Here is a 24,037-nt window from a genome sequence, read left to right as displayed (position 1 = left end):
TCTTCTTTCACAGTCAATCCCCATCTATTACTCAATTTATGAGTAATTTACAAAAATCAATCCATGTAAACGTGATGCCAGCAGCAGTCCATAGTCACATGATATGGCAACTTAAGGTGTACTGTAGATGGATGTACTTGTAACACCAGCATATAGAGGCATTCAGCTCTCAGGACTTGAAATCAGTAGCTCACATCACATTACACTGAACGTCCTCATCCAGACACCTACTAGGTCCAAATCAGGTAAACCCATTTATAATGTAACCACTGGTCCAAATGTTGGTAACACATTTGCTGAATGGGAGGAGGGCATCCAATGCAACCAGGACGTTGTCAGGGAGACCCAAAAGAGAAGTGCAGCAATGAATCGGTATCTAAACAGACAAAGGCTTAGCTACATGTAGACGTATTAAAACTTGAACACTGAAAAATGTTCTTTACAGTATTTGGATTGTGCCTAAATGTTCAACTAACTATTAACAAATTGCTTACCTACTATCCAGAACCCTAACCTTAAACCCAACCTCAGCTCTATACCTAAACCTAATCCCAGCATCTATAGCATATCAGCCATCCCAACCTATCTGATGACCTGTTTGATTTCTGAGATCTGATTATTGACACCTGTTTAGAAGTATAGCAGTAGCTCACACAAGATTAATTAATTGCATTTGGCTTGATGCTGGCCTTAATTGTGCTACATAGTTTGGACCAGAAAAATCAAGCAGAAGTGTTTTTATTGCTTACTAATATGGTTCTTCGTGTTTTTATGTTTCACTACAGATCACGTCAATCAGAAATGTTGAGGACTACGGACAAGTGAAGGCAGTGATCCGGACGAAGCTGAATAATGAGGGCAGGGTGTAAAGATAAGATATACTTTATTATCCCCATGGGGTAATTTGGGTTGCGGCTCTGTGCATACATAACACATAATTGGAAATACCATAGACAAAGGACATATACAGACAATAAATACAGGTAGAAAAAGTGTAATTCATGAGCGAACAATGGTTCATCTGTTCATCATGTTCTGACCATAGAAAGCCTTTATTTTCTATGGTAGAGTAGGTCAGGGCATGACTAGGGGTTTAGTCTAGTTTATATTTTCTATGTGGGGTTCTAGTTTGTTTTTTCTATGTTGGTGTTTTGGTATGATTCCCAATTAGAGGCAGCTGGCTATCGTTGTCTCTAATTGGGGATCATACTTAAGTAGCATTTTTTCCACCTGTGTTATGGGATATTGTTATGAGTTATTGCACGTAGCATCTCTGTAGTCACGGTTCGTTGTTAGTTTATTGTTTCTTTGTTTTTGTCTATCAACCACAACCTCTATCAACCACAATGTTAGCTGTAGGCCTCTATCAACCACAATGTTAGCTGTAGGTCTCTATCAACCACAGTGTTAGCTGTAGGTCTCTATCAACCACAATGTTAGCTGTAGGTCTCTATCAACCACAATGTTAGCTGTAGGTCTCTATCAACCACAATGTTAGCTGTAGATCTCTATCAACCACAATGTTAGCTGTAGGTCTCTATCAACCACAATGTTAGCTGTAGGTCTCTATCAACCACAATGTTAGCCGTAGGTCTCTATCAACCACAATGTTAGCTGTAGGTCTCTATCAACCACAGTGTTAGCTGTAGGTCTCTATCAACCACAATGTTAGCTGTAGGTCTCTATCAACCACAATGTTAGCTGTAGATCTCTATCAACCACAATGTTAGCTGTAGGTCTCTATCAACCACAATGTTAGCTGTAGGTCTCTATCAACCACAATGTTAGCTGTAGGTCTCTATCAACCACAATGTCAGGAGCCTTCCTGCTGCTGGAACAAAGGATTGTTTGGCCCTATTTCTTTTGTACCTTGTAACATCGCCCAGTGGGGAGTAGCTCAAACTCCTGGTAAAGAGATTTCTGGGGTCCATCAGAGGACTTTCATGAAGGCTCTTATATCATAAATGACATCCAGACCTGTCTGCTTGACCCCTAGCACCTTACTAGCAGAGCTGACATATTTCTCTGAGAGACACTAGTATTTCCATACCAGCAAATTATGTTAATATGTTAAGATACTTTCATGCGCGCGCACACACTGCTTTTCTCTTGGCTTAGTCTTAATTAGTTATTTAAAGCAATGCAAAGAGTTTGTTTTATTCATTTATGTCATTACAATTGACCTTGGGGATTTTTTGAATAAAGTCATTATTGAATTTCACATTTCTGATCATTTTTATTTTGTGTATTGCATTTAAGAAAATAAACTACACATGTTTTGATTCTGAGCCTTATTAGTGACATATTTTATATGCATTTAATGTACAGTTGTACTACAGTAGCAGTACAGTAGTAACATCACTTATCAGGAATCAAGGTAAAACACAAGTGCAGACTGTGTGAAGTAACCATGTTTATTGTAACCACAGTGGCAGGCAAACGGCAGGTCAATGCAGGCAGGAGTCAATAATCCAGAGCAGAGGCCACGGTACAGGACGACAGGCAGGCTAAGGGTCAGATCAGGCAGAGGTGGAGCAAATGTACAGGACGGCAGGCAGGCTCAGGGTCAGGTCAGGCAGAGGTGGAGCAAATGTACAGGACGGCAGGCAGGCTCAGGGTCAGGTCAGGCAGAGGTGGAGCAAAGGTACAGGACGGCAGGCAGGCTCAGGGTCAGGTCAGGCAGAGGTGGAGCAAAGGTACAGGACAGCAGGCAGGCGGGTACAGGGTCAGGACAGGCAAGGGTCAAAAACCAGGAGGACAAGAAAAAGAGGGTCTGGGAAAAGACAGGAACAACCACTGGTGAGCTTGAACAAACAAGACAAACTGGCAACAGACAGAAAACACAGGTATAAGTACACGGGGGATAATGGGGAAGATGGGTGACACCTGGAGGGTGGTGGAGACAAGCACAAGGACAAGTGAAACAGATCAGGGTGTGACATAACTGTTTATTGCACTTTGACTGCAATACTACAGCAATATAATAACTGCACTTTTTACTGCAGTAACAAAACTGCAGTAGAATGTTTTCCATCAAATATCAGTTTTATGGAAGTCAGTTCAGTTTGTTTTTACATCATGGTCTCATAACGCAGTTTTTCTTTTTACGTCAAGGTCTGCATGATGACGGTTGTTAAATTGGTCCCAGATTCAGCTATGTTATTCAGCACAGACAGTGTTTATACTAATATATAGACAGCAGGGTTAGAGTTGGGGTTATGTCTATGGTAAGGGTTGAAACAGGGTGTAGACATGAAGCTAGGGTTAGGTTGTGCCAGGGTGTGTGGACATGAAGCTAGGGTTAGGTTGTGCCAGGGTGTGTGGACATGAAGCTAGGGTTGGGTTGTGCCTGGGTGTGTGGACATGAAGCTAGGGTTAGGTTGTGCCAGGGTGTAGACATGAAGCTAGGGTTAAGGCTGAGCAATGGAGTGAACACGAAACTACGGTTAAGGTGCTAAGGTTGAGCCAGGGTGTGTGGACATGAAACTACAGTTAAGGTTAGGGTGCTAAGGTTGAGCCAGGGTGTGTGGACATGAAACTACAGTTAAGGTTAGGGTGCTAAGGTTGAGCCAGGGTGTGTGGACATGAAACTACGGTTAAGGTTAGGGTGCTAAGGTTGAGCCAGGGTGTCAACATAGGACAGAAGGAAAGTATGGAGAGATGACAGTGAGCAGGCCTCCTCTTGCTGAATTGTTGGTAATGAACTAGCTAACTTAATTCAATGCATTTACAGTCTTATTTGACTGGTTGTCATGTGTTGTCAATATATTCAAATAATTTACAGTAAAAGGTTAGCTCGTGGGAAATATTCATTTCATTGTCATTCATGTCCAGTATGAAGGGGGACAATTAAAACTTGCATCATGATTCCATCTAGTAGTGATTTTAAAGAACATGCGGTTTGTATTCAATTCAGCTTCATTTTATTCAATCTCAACTTCAAACAATAAACATTAAACAAACTGAATATATGCCAATTGAACCAGCTGCAATTACCAAATACCAAAAAAATATATAATTAACCTACAAACATTCAACCTGCATTCAAGTAATGAATCTTTAAAGCATCCAACGAGTAGTATTCAATATAAAGCAATGTGCCAAGTAAAGCCCCCCGAGCCTAACAATGCTGGGGCAATTGTGATACAGCCAGAGATCAAACCCGGATCTGTAGTGATGCCTCTAGCACTGCAATGCAGAGCCTTAGTCCGCTGCGCCACTCAGGAAGCCCCCAACCAGTAGTCTTAAGTATAGATTTATTTGGTTACAATATAGTTCTATCGCACAATCATGCCAAATCTAAGGGACAGTTTCCACCAAACACAGGATTATGTGTGTCTATGAGTCTGGTCACTCTCTCATGTACTCTCCTCTTCCTCCTCCATCCCGAGCAGGCAGGTTCTTGCGATGGCACCCGTCACGGCATACGGGTCACAGTTGGCGGAGGGCCGGCGGTCTTCAAAGTATCCCTTCCCCTCCTGGGCCACCTGGCGTGGGATCCGGATGCTGGCCCCGCGGTTGGCCACACCAAAACAGAAGTCATGGATGCTGGAGGTTTCATGTAAGCCTGTGAGGCGTCTGATGTTGTCCTGGCCTCCGTGAGGGTCGTACACACATATGTGCTGGGAATGGCGCTTGCTCAGCTTCTCAATGGCCTGCTCAATATGTCTGTTAGAAGAGGGGAGAGTTTAGGTGTTGGACTAAATGTTGTAGTTACACAGCCTCACAGAACCTTACTTACAGTGCAATAATGTTTTTGCAGTCATACTCACTGCAGCCCCCCTTCTTCCCTCATCTCCTTTGTGCTAACGTTGGTATGGCAGCCCGCCCCGTTCCAGTTCCCCTTCATTGGTTTGGGGTCCAGAGTGGCTACAACTCCAAAGTCCTCACACACACGGTGCAGCAGGAAACGTGCCATCCATAGGTGGTCTCCCATCTCTATCCCCTCACACAGACCCACCTGGAATTCAAACTGAGAGAGGGAGATAAAAGGAGAGTTAGGAAATATGATATAGCAATCTGTAGAACCTTCCGGAAAGACTTGTCATACAGCATTGTAGCAAAAGGTAAATGTTTACCTGAGATGGCATGACCTCAGCATTGGTGCCACAAATTTTGACTCCAGAATAGAGACATGCCTTGTAGTGACACTCCATAATGTCCCTTCCATAGGCGTTGTCTGCACCAACCCCACAGTAGTATGGACCTGAGAGAGAAATAGAAAAAGAGAGAGTTAGATGAGATCAAAATCAAAGGCCTATTTGATAACATTAGGACTTATGTAGTAGGACTTCTAGAAATATAGAGATATATTTCATATATATAGTGCTTTTCCAATTGCTTAAGACCATTTACATTACGAAAGGACACATGGTAAAATATAGTAGGGTCAGTCACCTTGGGGTCCTGGGAAACCATTTTGGGGCCAGCCATAGGGGCGACCATCCATCCCCAGGAGAGTATACTCCTGCTCCATTCCAAACCAGGGGATATAGTGCTTCACTTCCTCCATCACTTTCTTACAACCTGACCGCAGGTTACTCTCTGTACAGGAGGGAAAATGTGTATATTGCAGGGTTAGTTTGACTGATAGGAATATGAGACAGTCAAAGCAGTCAATTAGATAGACAGCAGCTTCGATCATAGACCAAAACCATTTGGTCTCCGTGTCTGTCAACTGAAGTAAGAAAAGTATCTCTTGCTATGTTTACAATTACCTGCAGGCAAGCGGTTGTACTTCAGGACCTCACACAAAACCAGTTTGTTGGATTCCAGTGTAAAAGGGTCCCTAAACATCGCCACTGGGATCAGGAACATGTCACTGTTGGATCCCTCGGCCTGGTAGGTGCTGGAGCCATCAAAGTTCCACTCTGGAATATCTGACAATAGCAATACCAACATTAACATCATGGAATATAATGTCCTAGATATACAGTACCTTGCAAAAGTATTCATCCCCCTTTTTCCTATTTTGTTGCATTACAACCTGTTATTTAAATATTTTTTTATTTGGATTTCATGTAGTGGACGTCCAAATTGGTGGAGTGAAATGAAAAAGAAAAATATTTTGAAAAAAGTTTTTGGGGAGAAAAAAAAATGGAAAAGGGGTGGGTGCATATGTATTCCCCCCTTTGCTATGAAGCCCCTAAATGAGATCTGGTGCAACCAATTACCTTCAGAAGTCACATAATTAGTTAAAGAAAGTCCACCTGTGTGCAATCTAAGTGTCACATGATCTCAGTATATATACACCTGTTCTGAAAGGCCCCAGAATCTGCAACACCACTAAGAAAGAGGCACCACCAATCAAACAGCATCATGAAGAACCAAGGAGCTCTCCAAACAGGTCAGGGACGAAGTTGTGGAGAAGTACAGATCAGGGTAGGGTTATAAAAAAAGTTCAGAAACTTTGAACATCCCACAGAGCACCATTAAATCCATGATTAAAAAAATTGAAAAAACATGGCACCACAACAAACCTGCCAAAAGAGGGCCGCCCACCAAAACGTACAGACATGGCAAGGAGGGCATTAATCAGAGAAGCAACAAAGAGACCAAAGATAACCCTGGAGGAGCTGCAAAGCTCCACAGCGGAGATTGGAGTATCTGTCCATAGGACCACTTTAAGCCATACACTCCACAGAGCTGGGCTTTATGGAAGAGTGTCCAGAAAAAAAGCCATTGCTAAAAGAAAAAAATAAGCAAACACGTTTGGTGTTCGCCGAAAGGCAAGTGGGAGACTCCCCAAACAGATGGAAGGTACTCTGGTCAGATGAGACTAAAATTGAGCTTTTCGGCTCTCAAGGAAAATGCTATGTCTGGTGCATACCCAACACCCTACATCACCACGAGAACACCATCCCCACAGTGAAGCATGGTGGTGGCAGCATCATGCTGTGGGGATGTTTTTCATAGGCAGAGACGGGGAAACTGGTCACAATTGAAGGAATGATGGATTGGGCTAAATATAGGGATATACTTGAGGGAAAACGGTTTCAGTCTACCAGAGATTTGAGACTAGGACGGAGGTTCACCTTCCAGTAGGACAATGACCCTAATCATTCTGCTGAAGCCACACTTGAGTGGTTTAAGGGGAAACATTTAAATGTCTTGGAATGGCCTTGTCAAAGCCCAGAAGTCAATCCAATTGTGAATCTGTGGTATGAGTTAACGATTGCTGTACACCAGTGGAACCCATCCAACTTGAAGGAGCTGGAGCAGTTTTGCCTTGAATGGGGAAAAGTCCCAGTGGCTAGATATGCCAAGCTTATAGAGACATACCCCAAGATACTTGCAACTGTAATTGCTGCAAACGGTGGCTCTACAAAGTATTGACTTTTTTTTTGGGGGGGGGGGGGGGGGGTGAATAGTTATGCACACTCAAGTTCTGTTTTTTTTGTCTTATTTCTTGCTTGTTTCACAAAAGTTACTTTTTGGCATTTTCAAAGTGGTAGGCATGTTGTGTAAATCAAATTATTCAAACCCCCCAAACATCTATTTTAATTCCAGGTTGTAAGGCAACAAAATAGGAAAAATGCCAAGGGGGTGAATACTTTTGCATGCCACTGCACATATATGGTCACTGTGGGGACGACGTTGTCGATGTTTGTAAGAAGGAATCAGGAGGATACAGTTATGGTCAGATTTGCCAAATGGAGGGCGAGGGTGTGCTTGTATGTGTTTCTGTGCACAGGTGACATGCTGGTAAAAATGGGGTAAGACGGATTTCAGTTTCCCTGCATTCAAAAGGCACATCTGAGCTATCTTTGTTGAAGGTGCATGGTAACAATTGAATAGCATTGAATAACAGAAACCCGCACTGCTCTTGCTAGTATCACTGTTCTTTATTAAGCTTTACTCATAGACCTGAAGGCCTTCGTCAGAGCTTTTGTGAGTGTTCAGTGCATCGAATGTGTTACCCAATATAACAATGTGCATTTCAGAAATATTCTAATAAAGTATTGACATAAAACATATTAAACATGTCTGTAAAACCAAAATGAGGACATCAACCTATCAAGTACCTATCAAGTAAAACGTCTGAGTAGGCTGAAGTGGTTTTAACTACAAGGCATTAGTTCATGTTCACATTTATGACATAACATTCATGGAAATTATCATTAAGACATGTTGGGAATAATGTCTAGAGGGTGTATTGCTCAGAGTATTATTTATATCCCCTCTGTCTGATATCTTGACTTTCTCTATACCATAAAATCTAAATGTAGAAATGTCATGTTTTTGGTCATTAAAATGTACTGCAACAGGATAATAATCCCTGTTGTTTCTCCTGATTTAACTTATGTTCACTAATTCTCTGTGAGAGCGACAGGTTGTTCCTATTTAACACAACCCACATGGACATTTAATCATGTAGATAACATGGGTGGAGGAGCACGTAATAATGTCATTTATTTGGAACCGTTTTCCTGCATGTGGGTGGCGAAAATATTCACACATCATATTGTTGCACTGTGCTGCCTCTGCATTTATAGCTACCATTCAGAAGAGGGCGTAAAAGAGCCTGGATATTTTCTTTTGTGGCTGGCAGTTGGCATAGACCAACTTGTCACGTAAATTTCGACCTCTCCTAGATACAATAAGTGGTGAGTTCTTAAATTCAGCTGACAAAACTGGGTCCGAGGATTAATCATGCCAGTGTTTCTTGACAGCGTCGCCCACTTGCGGGAGCTCAAAGTATATGTGGTGGTGAACATTACTGAGTGTTCTTTAGCTCTGGAGCAGTGTTCACCAACCTTTTCTGAGTCAAGATCACTTTGAGTCAAAATGTATGCCGAGATCTACCTCGCAGATTTTTTTTATTAACATGATTTTAAAAAATGTAAGCCTATGCAACATTAACCAATTAAAAACAGTACTGTAGCAATGATGTTTGTGCAGTAAGCTATAGGCCCAATACATTATCACGCATACTGGCTTTGCTTGAATTTACCAGCCAATGCATTGTTGTTCGGGACATTTGAGGTAGGCTATATGATCACACCGGTAATTGAACCATTGTTGTATTACTTGTGAGGCACAGCTGAGTGAGAATACATTTAAATAATGTGCTTTTTATTTGACTGGGCTGATGGTGTCTGCATCTGATCGTCAGTCTCAGATGCAGGCACTAATAAATAAAAAAAGGGACACTCGAGTCTCACCGGATTATTTCTGCCTCGTGTAAAAATTCATGTTGTTACTCCTATGAACAGAGAAAGTGAAATATTCCTTGATATTAAAAAATACCCAAGCCGGTAATAATAACAACGCAAGCCTATAGATACACTTTCCTACTCATTCATTACTGCTGCACTGCTTGTTGTAGTGCTGAGGGGAAATAGAAAGTACACGCATTTTATGGTTTATAAAAGTGTTGAATACAAAGTGTTGACAGTGCAAGTAAGAATTTAAACATTAACTGACTCATAAAAACAGCAGCTCTTTGCTGTATTCGTTGACAGTCTCCCTCTAGTCATTGTTTGAAACGTTTTGAAATCTCACAGTATACATTTTGCCGTAGCTTTCTTTTATGCCTGCTACATTGCTGCAGACTCGGTCATCTGAGTAATCTGACTGGCCAGCGGTGTGGTAGTGCACTTGATTTCCTCTCCAGGCCCACCGGAAGCAAGAGTTTGTACCTTCAGACACATGAAATGGCAACAGTTTGCCTACCCGGCGCGCAGGGCAGCTGAATTGGCTGCACCTACCATCAACAGCCCGAGACTAATAAAAAAAACACAACACAATGCAAATAGCCCGGTTAGCCAATGTGCGGGAGCACTGGTTGGTCTGCCCAATTGAGGTAGTATGTACATGAATGTATAGTTAAAGTGACTATGCGTATATGATAAACAGAGAGTAGCAGCAGCAAAACTGAGTCTTTCATTAGTTCATTGAGTGTCTGTTCTTCTGTCCTAGTGAGGTTCTTCTGAATATGGTTTGTTTTTCTCGTATATACGGATATGGCTTCTTGTTCAACTAACCTACAATAGGTATTAATCGAAGAGTTGTTAACCATAGGACATAATTTACCTTTGGGCTTAAAATGAGTAATGGTTCTTTGTTGTCAGTTTCTATGCATTAAAATCACTGGCAGTGCTGCCTCTGGATGTGCATTTCTAGTTTGCTTATACAGCTTGTTGAGTGTGCTCTTAGTGCCAGCATTGGTTTGTAGTGGTTAATAGACAGAAAAATATAGATGAAAACTCTTGGTAAATAGTATTGTCTGCAGCTTATCATGAGGTATTCTAACTCAGGCGAGCAAAACCTCAAGACGTCTTTAACATTAGAGATTGCGCATTAGCGGTTGTTAATAAAGGGGGGGTTGTGTGTGTCTTTGTTAACCTTACCCGCAGCTGCCGTTCGGTCTTGACAATGCTTAGAAAAACCAGCTACATGTATATTATCCAATTTCTTGTCGGCCATGACTTCGAGAAACATAGGATATTACAGTTCTTCAGGTCCCGTTGATAGACCAGACCACAGTGAAGCACAAAACACTTTTACATTGTGGCATGCGAAAGTATTTACCCCCTTGGCATTTTTCCTATTTTGTTGCCTTACAACCTGGAATTAAAATAGATTTTTGTGGGGTTTGTTTCATTTGATTTACACAACATGCCTACCACACCTACAAGCAAGAAATAAGACAAAAAAACTGAACTTGAGCATGCATAACTATTCACCCCCCCCCCCCAAAGTCAATACTTTGTAGAGGCACCTTTTCAGCAATTATAGCTGCAAGCCTCTTGGGGTATGTCTCTATAAGCTTGGCACAACTAGCCACTGGGATGATTTTTGCCCATTCTTAAAGGCAAAATTGCTCCAGCTCCTTCAAGTTGGATGGGTTCCACTGGTATACAGCAATCTTTAAGTCATACCACAGATTCTCAATTGGATTGAGTTCTGGGTGTTGACTAGGCCATTCCAAGACATTTAAATGTTTCCCCTTAAACCACTCGAGTGTTGCTTTAGCAGTATGCTTAGGGTAATTGTCCTGCTAGAAGGTGAACATCCATCCCAGTCTCAAATCTCTGTAAGACTGAAACAGGTTTCCATCAAGAATTTCCCTGTATTTAGCGCCATCCATCATTCCTTCAATTCTGACCAGTTTCCCAGTCCCTGCTGATGAAAAACGTCACCACAGCATGATGTGGTCACCACCATGCTTCACTGTGGGGATTATGTTCTCAGGGTGATGAGAGATGTTGGTTTTTCTACAGACAGTGTTTTCCTTGATAGCCGAAAAGCTCAATTTTAGTCTCATCTGACCAGAGTACCTGTTCGATATGTTTGGGGAGTCTCCCACATGCCTTTTGGTGAACACCAAACGTGTTTATTTTTTTCATTAAGCAATGGCTTTTTTTCTGGCCACTCTTCTGTAAAGCCCAGCTTTGTGGAGTGTACGGCTTAAAGTTGTCCTATGGACAGATACTCCAATCTCCGCTGTGGAGCTTTGCAGCTCCTCCAGGGTTATCGTTGGTCTCTTTGTTGCTTCTCTGATTAATGTCCTCCTTGCCTGGTCCATGAGTTTTGGTGGGTGGCCCTCTCTTGGCAGGTTTGTTGTGGTGCCAGGTTCTTTCCCTTTTTTAATAATGGATTTAATGGTGCTCTGTGGGATGTTCAAAGTTTCTGATATTTTTTCATAACTGTTAGTTGAGAATTATCTGTTAATTGAATGATTAGAATATTCCCCCCTGAAACATATAATTGTATGGAATTGATTAGAATGTATAAAATCATAATCAATAAATGTGTAGTTCTCGCCAGAATTAGGGTAAAACAATATGTCTTTATGGTATTTTAAACACAGACTGTCTGAGTTTGGTGCCGACCTGACTAGAGGTTTGGGAGAGTACAGGAAGTACGTCTCAAGGACAAGGTCACTGATTTCTGTCGGCTGGGTAGAGAGACAGACAGTGTGTGCGTAGCAGGACATTGTGTGCGTCTGTTTGTGTGTATGTGTGTGCGTCTTTGTGTGTATGTGTGCATGAGAAGTCAGTATAAAATGAATTGTTTTGTATTCTTGACTTTAGAATGTTCCCGTGAATAAACCTTTTTGACTATTTTAGCTGGGCCTCCGTCTGTTTCATTCGACCAGGATCTTACACATTCTGGTTTGCAGACTGAGAGAAATTGGGTTATGTACCTGGAGAACATAATTCTCTTATCAATTGGTCCTTCGAGCCGGATCTCAATACCTGCCTCTGTCGTCCCAAGGAACTGCTGAAAACCATGCACGGGCGGATCCAGGATCCGTAAGACAAAGACCTGACCTCTGAATTGAGGGTTTATTTCAGGCCAGTGGTGAACTGGTACACGACAGAGTTGGTGACGAGATCCAACCTACATTGCTTTTCCCAGTCTTCAAGACAAGGTCAGTAATCTTTATTCACAAATTTGGGGGAATGATTTAAGATCACCAAGCGTCACTTTTGTGTAAGTCGATAGTTAACTAATTGTGCAGGTCTGCAATGACCTGAGGTACATGTGCACTACCATGAAATAAAACTAGCTTAATAGATCTGGTCACCTTTGTGACGGCCTGCAAGGTTTGTTAAAGCCGGATTTGAATAGGTGTTGTGAGATAGGACGGGGATTTTGTACAAATAGGATAACTTAAATGGTTAATTAACGTAGTATTATCAAATTCAAAAGACATACCTAAATAGTCCTCATGAAAACTGGTTGATATACAGCGAGGATATTAACTGGGTTTTGTCTTTGTGAAATATACGGTAATTCTATGCGAACAGGATAACCCAACCAATTAAAAAAACAATACTGAAATATATTCTAGAAATTGCAGGGAAGCCTAATATAGCGGAGTAAGATACGAGATATTAACTTTAAAAGTACTTCTCCACAACTTTGTCCCTGACCTGTTTGGCGAGCTCCTTGTTCTTCATGGTGCCGCTTGCTTGGTGGTGCCGCTTGCTTGGTGGTGTTGCAGACTCTGGGGCCTTTCAGAACAGGTGTATATATACTGATATCATGTGACAGAACATGTGACAATTATATTGCACACAGGTGGACTTTATTTAACTAATTATGTGACTTCTGAAGGTAATTGGTTGCACCAGATCTTATTTAGGGGCTTCATAGCAAAAGGGGTGAATACATATGCACGCACCACTTTTCCGTTTTCCTTATTTTTGTCATTTCCCTTCACCAATTTGGACGATTTTCTGTATGTCAATTACATGAAATCTAAATCAAAATCGGTTTAAATAACAGGTTGTAATGCAACAAAATTGGAAAAACGCCAAGGGAGATTAATACTTTTGCAAGGCACCGTACATATCCCAACCAGAAGCCATCGATATCTGCACTGAGCTAAAGGCTAGAGCTGGACATTAATCTTGAAGCAAGCAACTCTGAACCATGCATGAGAGCACCAGCAGTTCCGGACGACTGTGTAATCTCACTCTCCGTAACCGATGTGAGTAATGCCCCAGTTTACATTGTGACGTATTTCGTTACGCCATAAGTCATCTTCACAGAGTCTTGTCCCACTACTGAATGGACAAGTGTAGTGTTTGTATTGAAAGATGGAGAAGAACCTGCCTCGTCAGAGATCACATTTATTTTCGGAGATTGCAAAATATGACCTTTTCATTCAAGACAGGATACATATATTGTCTCAGGTGATAATAAAACATGTTTTGTTAAGCAACTTTTTCCTCAACTTGTTTCTCTAACTTTATAGCATGTCAATCTAGTTTGCAGCTGAAAGCTATGCGAGGTTGAAGATATCATTGTAGCTAGCAACCTCTACCTAAATATTATCATAAAAAACTAATGTCATTACCATCACAATAAACTTAAACCGTAGGCAACATTCATATAATATAGTTGGCTTAACAGACAGAGGGAATGGGTAATTGTTTACAAGTTGCTAGCTATTCCATAAAGCCATCACTGAAAACCGAATATTTTCATCTACTTCTGTTTGGTAACTTCGTGTTCTTTGATTGACTCTGGCTGAACGGAAGACGACGCAAAGTTTGAAGAAAGTCAAAGTATGCAGCCTTCAACCCCAAGGAGGGGAGTTTCTTTTTCACTCCATTGTGGTCGTCCCCGTTGAAATGCATGATATCTGACGCAACATGCTTATTTGTAATGTGAATGAGGTTTGAGATCTTTAAACAGGTTAATACTCACAAGGACGTGCCAGACGGATTACCAGGACGCGTACTCAGAGCATGCGCTGACCAGCTGGCAAGTGTCTTCACTGACATTTTCAACCTCTCCCTGACCCAGTCTGCAATACCTACATGTTTCAAGAAGACCACCATAGTCCCTATGGCCAAGAACGATAAGGTAACCTGTCTAAATGACTATTGCCCTGTATCACTCACATCTGTAGCCATGAAATGCTTTGAAAGGCTGGCCATGGCTCACATCAACAGCATCATCCCAGAAACCCTGGACCCACTCCAATTTGCATACCATCCCAACAGAGCCACGGATGCAGAAATCTCTATTGCACTCCACACTGCCCTCTCCCACCTGGACAAGAGGAACACCTATGTGAGAATGATGTTCAATGACTATAGCTCAGTGTTCAACACCATTGCGACCTCCAAGCTCATCACTAGGCTCAGGACCCTGGGACTGTACACCTTCCTCTACAACAGGATTTTGGACTTCCTGATGGGCCACCCCAAGTGGTCAGGGGCAACAACACAGCCACCACGCTGACACTCAGCACAGGGGCCCCTCAGGGGTGTGTGCTTAGTCCCCTCCTGTACTCCCTGTTCCCCCATGACTGCCTGGCAGCGCATGACTACAACACCATCATTAAGTTTGCTGATGACACAACAGTGGTTGGCCTAATCACCAACGATGAGGAGACAGCCTATAGGGAGGAGGTCAGTGACCTGGCATTGTGGTGCCAGGAAAACAACCTCTCCTTCAACGTGATGAAGACAAAGGAACTGATCATGGACTACAAGCAACGGAGGGCCGAGTATGCCCCCATCCACATCGACAGGGCTGTAGTGGAGGGGGTCATGAGCTTCAAGTTTCTCGGTGTCCACATCACTAAGGAATTATGATTGTCCACACACACCAACACAGTTGTGAAGAACGCACAACAAAGCCTCTTCCCCCTCAAGAGGCTGAAAAGATTTGGCATGGGCCCTCAGATCCTCAAAAGGTTCTACAGCTGTATCATTGAGTGCATCTTGAATGGCTGCATCACCGCTTGGTATAGCAATTGCTTGGCATGCGACCTCAAGGTGCTACAGAGGGTAGTGTGTAAGGCCCAATACATCACAGGGGCCAAGCTCCCTGCCATCCAGGACCTATACTATATATACAAAAGTATGTGGACACGCCTTCAAATGAGTGGATTCGGCTATTTCAGCCACACCCTTTGCTGACAGGTGTATACAATTGAGCACACAGCCATGCAATCTACAAAGACAAACATTGGCAGTAGAATGGCCTTACTGAAGAGCTCATTGATTTTCAATGGTGTACCTTTATAGGATGCCGCCTTTCCAACAACTCATTTGTGAATTTTCTGCCCTGCTAGAGCTTCCCCGGTCAACTGTAAGTGCTCTTATTGTGAAGTGGAAACGTCTAGGAGCAACAACGGCTCAACCGTGAAGTGGTAGGTCACACAAACTCACAGAACGGGACCGCTGAGTGCTGAAGCACATAACACGTAAAAATTGCCTGTCCTCGTTTGCAACACTCACTACCGAGTTCCAAACTGCCTCTGGAAGCAACGTCATCAGAAGAACTGTTCGTTGGGATCTTCATGAAATGGGTTTCCATGTCTGAGCAGCCACACAGAAGCCTAAGATCACCATGCGCAATTGGACTCTGGAGCAGTGGAAACCCATTATCTGGAGTGATGAATCACGCTTCACCATCTGGCAGTCCAACGGACAAATCTGGGTTTGGCGGGTGCAGGAGAACGCTACCTGCCTGAATGCATTCTGCCAACTGTAAAGTTTGGTGGAGGATGAATAATGGTCTGGGGCTGTTTATCATAGTTCGGGCTAGTTCCAGTGAAGGGAAATCTTAACGCTACAGCATACAATGATATTCTAGATGATTTTGTGCTTCCAACTTTGTGGAAACAGTTTGGGGAAGGTCATTTCCTGTTTCAGCATAACAATGCCCCCGTGCACAGAGGTCCATACAGAAATAGTTTGCTGAGATTGGTTTGGAAGAACTTGACTGGCCTGCACAGAGCCTTGACCCGAACACCTTTGGGGTGAATTGGAACGCCGACTAGGAGGTTGGCCTACTTGCCCAACATCAGGGCCTGACCTAACTAATGCTCTCATGGCTGAATGGAAGCAAGTCCCTGCAGCAATGTTCCAACATCTAGTGGAAAACCTTCCCAGAAGAGTGGAGACTGTTATAAAAGTAAAAGGGGAACCAACTCCATATTAATGCCAATGATTTTGGAATGAGATGTGCGACGAGCAGGTGTCCATTTACTTTTGGCCATGGACTATCTGCATTGATGCTTTTTGCAATCTTTTGACTAGTCCCATACTGTACGCTGTTGCTACTGTTTATCTTCTATCCTGTTGCCTATTAACTTTATTCCTACCTATATATATATACATTGCCAGCAGCATACCACCCCACATCCCACTACTGGCATTCTTCTAAAGCTAAGCAGGGTTGGTCCCTGGATGCTACTGGAAGTGGTGTTGGAGGGCCAGTAGGAGGCCCCCTTTCCTCTGGTCTAAAAAAAATATCCCAAATCCCCAGGGCAGTGATTGGGGACATTGCCCTGTGTAGGGTGCTGTCTTTCAGATCGGATGTTAAACAGGTGTCCAGACTCTCTGTGGTCACTAAAGATCCTATGGCACTTATTGTAAGAGTAGGGGTGTTAAACCTGGTGTCCTGGCTAATTTCCAATCTGGCCTTCATACCATCACAGTCATCCAATCATCCCCAGCTTACAATTGGCTCATTCCTCCTCTCCCCTGTAACTATTCCCCAGGTTGTTGCTGTAAATGAGAATGTCTTCTCAGTCAATTTACCTGGTAAAATAAGGGATAAATGAATAAAAATATCTAACTCAATTACCTTGTACCCCTGCACATTGACTTGGTACTTACCCTATTTATATAGCCAAGTTATCTATACTCATTGTGTATTTATTCTTCTTGTTATTATTTTGACAAATACATTTGATTCAATGTGTTACCCTCTATTCCCTGTGGCTCTCTCTCCAGGGTGCGAGTCTTGTTCCTCAGCCCCTCCCCGGAGCCATCGATCCAGATGTAGGTGACCTGACACAGGTCCCCCTGTGGAAGGGACATGTAGTGCTGATGGATGGCCTTGTTTAGACGAGAGCTGACTGACACAGATGCCATGGCTAAGTGTAGAGTCTGAGGGGGTCAAAAAAACAGAGAAACAGACACTCAGTACACATGCTGTATAGTGACACATAGTTCAACAGGTAATTCCTCATAGTTTTTCATCAGCTGGTGTCATCAGGAAGTGTTGAACAAGATCATGATTTGTTTTGCTGTTCATGTACCATTCCATTCACTTGTCCTCATGAACACATTTCTATTTTACAAAATGTATTTTCATTCCACTCCTTTAGTCTGGGGGGGGGGATAATCAGTAGCAAAATCAAACAAGGAAAGCCTAAATGCAATCTGAAGTCATCTGAATGCCATGATGGATAGACATACCAGTACAGTACAAAAGGTAAAGAACAATAATGTCACTTTAACATTTGGGAGCACACAACCGTATTTGTGGGTTTATTTTTCTCTACCTGACACCTGGTAAGTTTCACTGGATGTGCACACATTCAGACCTGGCCAGAAGATAATTGTATTTTGTTTATTTAAAAATAGCAACTTTTTAAATGCTAGAGGTAGTCGAATATAGTTTATATAGAATTGAAACTAAAAGGCAACTATTTTATTTGATATTCAAATACAGGTCTCAGAAAAACAAATAACATTAAGTATTTTGAATACCTGTCTGAAAACTAAATAATATTTGAAGGTATGTGAATATATGCACATGATTTGAAAATAAACAAATATTTATTTGATGGCTGCCAACTATTTGATGAAGAACCAAAAACTACAACAGTTTGTTGAATTAGTCTAAATATACGATCAAAAGCACATGTTTTGGAGGGCTCTTAGATATGAATCTTAATACAGCCTATAGCTGTCACGTGTGCTCCCTCTCCGGCCTCTAGGTCACCAGGCTGCTCGTTATGGCACACACCTGTCACCATCGTTACGCGCATCAGCACATTATGACACTCTCCTGGACTCCATCACCCCCTTGATTACCTGCCCTATATCAACTCAGCAAAAAAAGAAACATCCCTCTTTCAGGACTCTGCCTTTCAAAGATAATCCGTAAAAATCCAATTAACTTCACAGATCTTCATTGTAAAGGGTTTAAACGCTGTGTCTCATGCTTGTTCAATGAACCATAAACAATTCATGAACATGCACCTGTGGAACGGTCATTAAGACACTAACAGCTTACAGACTGTAGGTAATTAAGGTCACAGTTATGAAAACTTAGAACACTAAAGAGGCCTTTTTATTGACTCTAAAAAACACCAAAAGAAAGATACCCAGGGTCCCTGCTCATCTGCATGAATGTGCCTTAGGCATGCTGCAAGGAGGCATAAGGACTGTAGATGTGGTCAGGGCAATAAATTGCAATGTCTGTACTGTGAGACACCTAAGACAGTGCTACAGGGAGACAGGACAGACAGCTGATTGTCCTCGCAGTGGCAGACCACGTGTAACAACACCTGCACAGGATCGGTACATCTGAACATCACACCTGCAGGACAGGTATAGGATGGCAATAACAACTGCCCGAGTTACACCAGGAACACACAATGCCTCCATCAGTGCTTAGACTGTCCACAATAGGCTGAGAGAGGCTGGACTGAGAGCTTGTAGGCCTGTTGTAATGCAGGTCTTCACCAGACATCACCGGCAACAACGTCGCCTATGGGCACAAACCCACCATCGCTGGACCAGACAGGACTGGCAAAAAGTGCTCTTCACTGACAAGTCGCGGTTTTGTCTCACCAGGGGTGATGGTCAGATTCGCGTTTATCGTCGAAGGAATGAGCGCTACACCGAGGCCTGTACTCTCGAGCGGGATCGATTTGGAGGTGGAGGGTCAAGCATCATCGGACTGGGCTTGTTGTCATTGCAGGCAATCTCAACGCTGTGCATTACAGGGAAGACATCCTCCTCCCTCATGTGGTACCCTTCCTGCAGGCTCATCCTGACATGACCCTCCAGCATGACAATGCCACCAGCCATACTGCTCGTTCTGTGCGTGATTTCCTGCAAGACAGGAATGTCAGTGTTCTGCCAAGGCCAGCGAAGAGCCCGGATCTCAATCCCATTGAGCACGTCTGGGACCTGTCAGATCAGAGGATGAGGGCTAGGGCCATTCCCCAAAAAAATGTCCAGGAACTTGCAGGTGCCTTGGTGGAAGAGTAGGGTAACGTCTCACACAAGAACTGGAAAATCTGGTGCAGACCATGAGGAGGAGATGCACTGTACTACTTAATGCAGCTGGTGGCCACACCAGATACTGATTGTTACTTTTTGATTTTGACCCTCCCTTTGTTCAGGGACACATTATTCAATTTCTGTTAGTCACATGTCTGTGGAACTTGTTCAGTTTATCTTAGTTGTTGAATCTTGTTATGTTCATACAAATATTTACGAATGTTAAGTTTGCTGAAGAAAAAAAAACGCAGTTAACAATGAGAGGACGTTTCTTTTTTTGCTGAGTTTGTCACTCCCTGGTTCCTTCCCCAGACGTCATTGTTTCTGTTTCTTGTCTGTGCATTGTTCGTGTTTCTTGTTTTGTATTGTTTTCATTTATTATTAAATGATTCACTCCCTGAACTTGCTACCCGACTCCCAACGCATACATTACAGAGTGACGCCTCACCAAAGGGAAGCATCAGGGAGTGTTTTTTGGTTTTTGATTTGGAGGTGATGTCGGGTTCGGTTGTCAGAACCGGAGCTACCTGGGAGGTCTCAGCCGGTTTGTCGGATTCCCATGCTTCAGCGGATTCGAAGGGTTCCCCTGCCTCAGCGGGATCGATTGGATCCCATGCCTCAGCGGGATCGACAGGCTCCCATGCCTCAGCAGGGTGAACAGGTCCCTGGTTGCCTACGTCGAGGCACGGGAACGTGTCATCAGGCTCTCACACCTCAGCCGGTTCATCAGGTTTCTGCGCCTTAGCAGAGACGACTGGTACGCACCTGATCCTTGGGATCGTCCTTGTTGTTGGCGTCCTGCGGCTGGAGGCGAACGCGCCGGGGAGGGGGGTACTGTCACGTATGCTCTCCGGCCTCTAGGTCGCCATGCTCCCGTGCCTCAGCTGGATCGACAGGTGCCTGCGCCTTAGCAGAGGTGACCGGTCTGCTCCTGATCCCCGGGATCGTCATCTTGGTCGGCATCCTGTGGCTGGTGCCGCGCATCTGGGAGGGGGTACTATCACATGTGCTCCCTCTCCGGGCTCTAGGTCACCAGGCTGCTCGTTATGGCACACACCTGTTACCATCATTACGTGCATCAGCACATTATGACACTCACTTGGACTCCATCACCTCCTTAATTACCTGCCCTATATGTGCCACTCTCTTTGGTTCCTTCCCCAGGCGTCATTGTTTCTGTTTCTTGAACATCAAGTTCTTATGGAGTTATTACACAAGTGGAATAAGGAACAGTCACTATTCCTCTTGTGTACAGTAGTTAAACTCTCAGCTCATTCCTATGTATTTAAAATACAATTACTAAAGTATTATGTGACATGCTACTACAATGTTGCTCCAAAAGTAGTTAGTTTTATTACACAGGCACAAGAACAGTTTCATGTTAAGTGTTACTGAGAATGCTAACAGTAACAAAATATGGCTATTAAATGTAGAAAGGAAATTTTAATATCCCAAAACCTCCTTCAAGTATAGCCACGGTAGGTGGAAAATCATGTTTGTATTCTGAGTAAACTATCCCGTTAAGATGGTATCGTGTGTTTGAAACAGATGGACAAAGTTTTTTATAAGCATCCATCTTGCTGTTTGCAATGTTTGTTTACTTCTACTTCACTACATTCACAAAGAAAATAATGTACATTTCATTCCATACATTTTCTCTGACACCTAAAAGTATTTTTTGAAGGCTTAGCAGGACAGGAAAATGGTCCAATTGACACACTTATCAAGAGTACATCCCTGGTCATCCACACTGCCTCTGATCTGGCAGTCTCACTAAACACAAATGCTTCATTCACCTAATTTCAGTTTATGTGGCAAAACAAGCAGTCATTGTATATTGAATGATTGTACCATTTTAACTGCTGTGAAATATATTTTCAATAACCAAAAATATTGTACATTCAGCTGTTTGAAGCTGTACAAAACCGAAAGTAAAAGATGCAAAAACAAAACTCCAGAACTTGGGGATGGTGAAGAGACCTTTGCTGGCATGTCTTGTGGGGTAATGAATGGGTGTCCAAGCTGTGTGCTAGTAGTTTATGCAGACACCTCGGTGCATTAAGCATGTCTTACAACAACAAGTAATGATGAAGTCAATCTCTCTTCCACTTTGAGCCATGAGCGACTTACATGCATATCATTAATGTTAGCCAATTGTAATTTTCAGAGGTCCCTCTATGTGGCACCTGACCACACGACTCAACAGTAGTCCAGGTACGACGAAACTAGAGCCTGTAGGACCTGCCTTGTTGATAGTGTTGTTAAAAAGGCAGAACAGTGCTTTATTATGGACAGACTTCTCCCCATTTTAGCTACTGTTGTATCAACATGTTTTGACCATGACAGTTTACAATCCAGGGTTACTCACAAGCAGTTTAGTCACCTCAACTTGCTCAATTTCAACATGATTTATTACAGGATTGAGTTGAGGTTTTAGGTTTAGTAAATGATTTGTCCCAAATACAATTGCTTTTAGTTTTTGAAATATTTAGGACTAATTTATTCCTTGCCACCCATTGTGAAACTATCTGCAGTATGTCGTAGGAGTTTCACTTTCTATGACATCATCTGTACTTCCAAAGTTATTATAGAGAAACATCTTTACTTACTGTTTTATGGGTGAAGTAAGGAGAATTGATTATACTGAAGCAGTGCTCTGGTCTCTCTTCCTCTCTTTTCCTCTCAGCCTTAGATCATCCAAGTCGACTGAGACAGTTAAACCGGTTTAGGGTTTTTCACAGGTTATGTAAATGAGCTTGTTGTGACGTAGTCTCATCACTGACATCTGACCTATCAATCATCCAGTTTACCTTCTTTGAAGCTCAGTGTCTTTTCTAGAAATAATGACATGTTGTTAAACTTGTCTCTAAAAAGGTTTCTTTAATCTACAGTTTATTTAACCATGATTCAATTTTGTAAGCCTTGTAATGTAAATATAGTGTCTTGTGATCAGTGGTGGAAAAAGTACTAAATTGTCATACTTGAGTAAAAGTAAAGATACCATAAAATGACTCTAGTGAAAGTCACTTTGTAAAATACTAGTTGAGTAAAAGTCTAAAAGTATTTGGTTTTAAATATACGTAAGTATCAAAAGTAAATGGAATTGCTAAAATGTACTTAAGTATCGAAAGTAGAAATAAAAATTATTTAAAATGTCTTATATTAAGCAAAACAGCACAATTTTCTAGTTTTTTTTTAAATTGACGGTTAGCCAGGGGCACACTCCAACACTCAGACATAATTTACAAACAAAGCATTTATGTTTAGTGAGTCCTCCAGATCAGAGGCAGTAAGGATGAGCAGGGATGTTATCTTGATAAGTGTGTGAATTGGACAATTTTCCTGTCAAAATGTAACGAGTACTTTTGGGTGTCAGGGAAAATGTACGGAGTAAAAAGTACATTATTTTCTTTAGGAATGTAGTGAAGTAAAAGTTGCCATCACTGCTTGTGATGTAAATATACTGTTCAGTGTCACAATATGTGCAAAAAATGGCTTAAAACATGCATAAGCACTGACCCACTCAAATTCCACAATGTGTTTCTATGTGCAAATGCTATCATACATTTCTTAAATTCAGTTTCAATTCTTGAGATTATACATTATTAATCACTAAATGAACATGAAAACCCCTCATAAAACATACAACCAGATTTAGACAAACATTGACATTGGACCAGTACAACTGAGGCAGCCAAAATCTTCCCTCCCACGAGAAATAAACATGAGCACCCACCTGTGCCATCATAGGCAGGCCATCTGCTGAGAGAGGACTACGGCTGTTTGTTGATCCAGGCCTTGTATGCAGCTCAGTGCACAGGAGCACACAATTACACAACATGGGCCAGTAGGGAGAAGGATGGCTCCTTGTTAAACGTACCTACTTTCCACTAGGCTGGCTTTTCTAATACGGACGCAGTTTTCTAATGACACTGACTACTGTTCTGACATTGGGGGCTGGCCAAAGGACAGAAGGGGTGGGTATTTCGGAGTCTGTTTCCATGCTGATGAGGCACAATGCCCAAAGCACATGTATGCTGACAGAGTCAACAACTACTGAAGGGAGAGATCAGGTGTCTCTTGTGTATAATCAGATAATATTCCAGGCATAATGAGATTGGGAGAGACACTATGTAAGCATAAACTGCAGGAATCATCTTTTGAAAGGTAAGTATGAAGCCACCGAATTCAAACATCTTATTTTATAAGAAAAAGATGCCGAATAAATGCAATGTGTTTCACACAAAGGAATGCTGTTTTGCAAGCCATTTCACTGATTCCGCCCCAGTCATTACCATGAGCCCACAAACCTGGTGTGGTTCATTGTGGTTGTTATATTTGATTAAAGCCACATCCACAGTAGACACACATGGTGGTCTTTACTGTACATTAGTGTGAACATGGCCATGACAAACATTTCTTCATTTTCTCTGAGACATAGGAGGTTGGTGGCACCTAATTGGGGAGAATCAGATCAAATCAAAGTTTATCTGTCACGTGCGCCGAATACAACCGGTGTAGGTAGACCTTACAGTGAA

General features: G+C 42.4%; 1 protein-coding gene across 3 annotated transcripts; it reads right to left on the bottom strand.

The window, feature by feature from the left end:
* Nucleotides 1-2,928: 2,928 nt before the first annotated feature.
* On the bottom strand, nt 2,929-23,968 carry LOC109868556 (glutamine synthetase). 3 transcript variants are annotated; one of them, XM_020458191.2, is made up of 7 exons: nt 23,236-23,968; nt 17,186-17,369; nt 5,718-5,879; nt 5,398-5,544; nt 5,079-5,206; nt 4,773-4,972; nt 2,929-4,668 (listed from the first exon to the last, which is right to left on the bottom strand). In XM_020458191.2, the coding sequence occupies exons 1-7, from the start codon at nt 23,338-23,340 to the stop codon at nt 4,359-4,361; spliced, it is 1,236 nt and encodes a 411-aa protein (XP_020313780.1). In that variant the 5' UTR covers nt 23,341-23,968; the 3' UTR covers nt 2,929-4,358. The 3 variants fall into 3 exon arrangements, with proteins under 3 accessions (XP_020313780.1, XP_020313782.1, XP_020313781.1); XM_020458193.2 differs by having other exon boundaries at nt 20,265-23,248; XM_020458192.2 differs by lacking the exon at nt 23,236-23,968 and adding an exon at nt 22,109-22,551.
* Between the last annotated feature and the right edge of the window lie 69 nt (nt 23,969-24,037).

Source organism: Oncorhynchus kisutch, linkage group LG23, assembly GCF_002021735.2.
Source record: "Oncorhynchus kisutch isolate 150728-3 linkage group LG23, Okis_V2, whole genome shotgun sequence".
Taxonomy (NCBI): Eukaryota; Metazoa; Chordata; class Actinopteri; order Salmoniformes; family Salmonidae; genus Oncorhynchus; species Oncorhynchus kisutch.
The sequence above is the reverse complement of the archived record's forward strand: the minus strand, read 5'-3'. Positions and strand labels throughout refer to the sequence as shown.